Source organism: Nesoenas mayeri (assembly GCF_963082525.1).
Source record: "Nesoenas mayeri genome assembly, chromosome: 1".
In the NCBI taxonomy this organism is placed as follows: domain Eukaryota; kingdom Metazoa; phylum Chordata; class Aves; order Columbiformes; family Columbidae; genus Nesoenas; species Nesoenas mayeri.
In genome coordinates this window covers 39,629,036-39,632,361 of record NC_137541.1, presented here as the reverse complement: position 1 = coordinate 39,632,361, position 3,326 = coordinate 39,629,036, and the positions used below count along the sequence as shown (strand labels likewise).

General features: G+C 51.7%; 1 protein-coding gene across 1 annotated transcript; it reads left to right on the top strand.

Moving 5' to 3' along the window:
* The first annotated feature begins 298 nt into the window (after window positions 1–298).
* On the top strand, window positions 299–2,644 carry RPS19BP1 (ribosomal protein S19 binding protein 1). Its single transcript, XM_080363270.1, has 4 exons — window positions 299–387; window positions 470–610; window positions 922–1,019; window positions 1,979–2,644. The coding sequence occupies exons 1-4, from the start codon at window positions 339–341 to the stop codon at window positions 2,111–2,113; spliced, it is 423 nt and encodes a 140-aa protein (XP_080219396.1). The 5' UTR covers window positions 299–338; the 3' UTR covers window positions 2,114–2,644.
* Window positions 2,645–3,326: the final 682 nt, after the last annotated feature.

The following is a 3,326-nucleotide window of genomic DNA, read 5'->3' as shown; positions in this document are numbered from 1 at the left end:
CGGGCCCCACTGCAGATGGAACTCAGCAAGCCTGCTGGGGCACACACTGCCGAGGCAGGAGAGTGGGGCGATAAGTAAGGGCCACCAGCAACAGCCGGGCGCACCCGCTGTGGGCGATGCGAGCTCAGTCCGAGCCTCGGATGGTCCCACGCAACACGGCGCCACAGCATGGCGCACCGCCCTTCCCGCCCAAACCCCGCCGCAGCGCCCTCTGCGCATGCGCGCCAGACCGCGCACGGCGCCGGAAGTGTGGCGCTGCAGAGACGGAAGCGGCTTCACGCTCGGGCGGAAGTGTGGCCAGGAGGCGGAAGTGGGCTGCCGGTGGGGTGAGCGCGAACATGTCGGCCTCGCTGCTGCGGCGGGGACTGGAGCTGCTGGAGGCGCCGGGTGGGCCCGCGGGGACCGGGGGCGTGGGGAGGGTGATTCCTAGCGTGCGGTCCGAGTAACCCCGTCCCTCTTCGCGCTGCAGGCCAGGGAAAGGCCCCGCCGGGACTGCGGCAGGAGCGGGCCGGCCCCATGGCTGCGGGCGCTGCGAGGCGGAGGAAAGCGGCGGCGGAGCCCCGGAGGAACAAAGCCACGGTCAAGGGCAGACTCGTGAAGTCGGCGATAGGTGAGTCCCGGCCGGACTGCAGGGGGGCGGGAAGCAGCTTTGCCGCCCTGCGCAGCCCTCGCAGCGGGTTCCCTTGTGCTGCCCCGCAGCCGCCCGCCCCGGGCGCTTGTAGCCGCCCCTCCCCGTGTGGTTCTCCTGGGTGCCTGGTCAGTGCACCCTGGTCAGTGCACCTGGTCAGTGGTCTTAAACGCGGCCTGGTCTGTGGAAGCACACCCATCCCTGGGCTGTAGCAGTGTCTCTTTCTCCCGGGGCCTTCCTGATCGATCCTTGTGCGCTGCTGATGTGTTTTGTCCCACTCTGCTCCGACCTAGAGGAGTATCATAAGAAGAAAGCCGTGAACCACCTGAGTGAAAACCTACAGTACATGCTGAAGAGACGACTTGTTGCAAACAAAGCCATCACAGAACAAGTAAGATGGTCACTTCTTTCTCTGGGGGTCTGCCTCCACTGAGGAACACGGGTGAATGGGAATCAGCCCCAGATGTTCCAGCCGAGGTCCTGTGTGAAGGAGTCAGGTTATCTTTCTTTCTGCCCTGGCAAAACAACTTATTAAGCTTTAAACTATCTTGAAATGTTGTCCCCTATGACGTGCTTTTATACTAGTTAAAATGCGCTGACAGCTATTAGCTTTTCTTAATTACCAAATGTATTTCATAGCTTCAGCTGGTGAAGAAGCCCTGGTTCAGACCTTCTCCCCACTGTCAATCAAATTGGCTTTCTCTGTAGCTGGAGGCTGTTTAGCAAAGAGCTAGATGTGCTGCCAGCTCATGTAATAGACATTTTGTAGCATCCTGAGTGATGTTTCTCATAACCTGAGAATTTAACCAGTGGTCTTCTCCAAAAGGTGGATGGTGCATGCTAAGATTTGAAGAGAATAGCTGACACTGCTAGAATATTGGACTATTTTTATGAGATATAGGCTGTTAACTTACATAAACAAAAAAAGTGGTTTAGGCCAGTATTGCTCATGCTGGACATTGTGAGAGGAGGTAATGATGTATTAGAAAGTACTGAGGAAATTCCACCAACTTGTTGGTTTTTCAGGCTATCTCATGGAGAGACAGGATAAAAGAAGGTCACAGTTTCAGAAAGGTCTTAATTGAACTCAGTGTTTCTATCTGTGTGACAGTTACCAGAGAGTAGTTTTCATATTTGACTCCAAATACTGAGTTGGTGTTTGCTGTTGTCCCAGTCATCTGCTTTGGTTAATGTCAGTGACTGCCTCTCACTTTTCTTTGGAGGCATTCCACGATATCACAGGGTACTAGTAGAACAGCAGGGATGCTGCAGGTGAGCTTGGAAATCACCATTTTGTGGTTTGGTCTGGATAACAATGGCTGTTGTTTTTTCCTTTTTTGTTGTCTGAAGGTTCTTGCACAGAACAGAGGCAGGAAGTCCAAAGATCAGCCTCCAAAGAAGGTGGCAAAGAAGAAGCCTCAGGGCACCGTCTTTACTGAGGAAGATTTCCGTAAATTTGAGAGAGAATACTTTGGGAGACCATAAACAACGTGACAGCAATTCTCACAGATCCAGTCTTTCTGCAGCTGAGTGCTCAACACGCAGGACTGACCATTTCCTCGGCATGTCCGAGACAGGACACAGGACACTTGTGTCTGTCAGCCAGAGCTTTAATGTCACACTTGCAGAGCAGCTCTGCATCTGTGCCGAACTTGTTACTGGCCAGCTCGTGCCATGGAGGTTCTCTTGGCTCTGAGATGTGTTGTCTTTATAATTATCTCCCTCCAGCCAGTATGTCTTGCATTCTTAATGCAGAAGGGTGAACCAAGCCAAATATAAATCTTGTTCCCCTTCCTCAGGATGTAAGGCTTCTGCTACCTGTGTCATTTGGCAGGGAGCTTTAAAGTACTGTATCTGAATGGAGAACCGTTTCAGGCCACCAGATCATCAGAAGGGAAGGATGCTTTGAAAGACTGTTAAACCGGAGTAGCCCTGCAGTTTTAATTTTTGTTACTGCCTCTGTTGGGTTTTCAGTCATTTTGTATATGTTATTTGATTAAATAATTGTTGCAGGCACTGCCTGGTTTTGCCTTTGTAATAGTCATTATAATGACAGGCTACAACTGATGAAGATAAATGGTGTCACTGTTCTGATCCAAGCATTCCTCTCCTTAGGATGACTCAGTTGTGTGATTTACCTCTCTGATTCATATTGACACATGTGTTAAATCTCCCTGACGTGCTCAGGCCTTCAAAGAGTGCAGGCTGGAACAGAGATGACTCCTGTCTTGCCTGCTCACGGTCTCTCCAAGGAAGAACTCTTGCATGGATAAAGTTGTCCTTTGGATTTTTAGACCTGAGCCTTTCACTGCGGTTCAGGAGGGCACCGCTGCTGGCTGCTGCGGAGGGGTTGTGACCAGGTGTCAGTCTCCGCATGAAGTTAAAATCTTCTGAGGCAGAGGTTGTGGTGCTGGGTTGAGGAAAAGTTTTTTCTACCAGCAGTTCAATTCTCTGCTGCAACAAATAGAAGGCCCAGCAGGTGGGAGTGTTGTTACAGACACTCTTCCTTGCTAAGCCACTGTAAATATGCTCCTGGAGAGCTCCTGCCACTGCTGTTTCCTGCCCGTTGCCGAAGAAGATGGGAAGTGTGTTCCCTTTGGAAAAGAAGAGGTAAGGACAGGGGCTAATGGCAAGCTTTGCTTAGACTCAGGAGCTGATTACAAGTGGCTTGCCTAACCTGCGCAGCAGCTGGGTTAGA

What these genes read in the sequence shown, in the direction of transcription:
- RPS19BP1 (XM_080363270.1), top strand. Translation starts at nt 339, where the DNA reads ATGTCGGCCTCGCTGCTGCGGCGGGGACTGGAGCTGCTGGAGGCGCCG. An exon ending in ACTCGTGAAGTCGGCGATAG is followed by an intron (nt 611 to 921) that starts GTGAGTCCCGGC and finishes GCTCCGACCTAG; the next exon opens with AGGAGTATCATAAGAAGAAA. An exon ending in ACAAAGCCATCACAGAACAA is followed by an intron (nt 1,020 to 1,978) that starts GTAAGATGGTCA and finishes TGTTGTCTGAAG; the next exon opens with GTTCTTGCACAGAACAGAGG.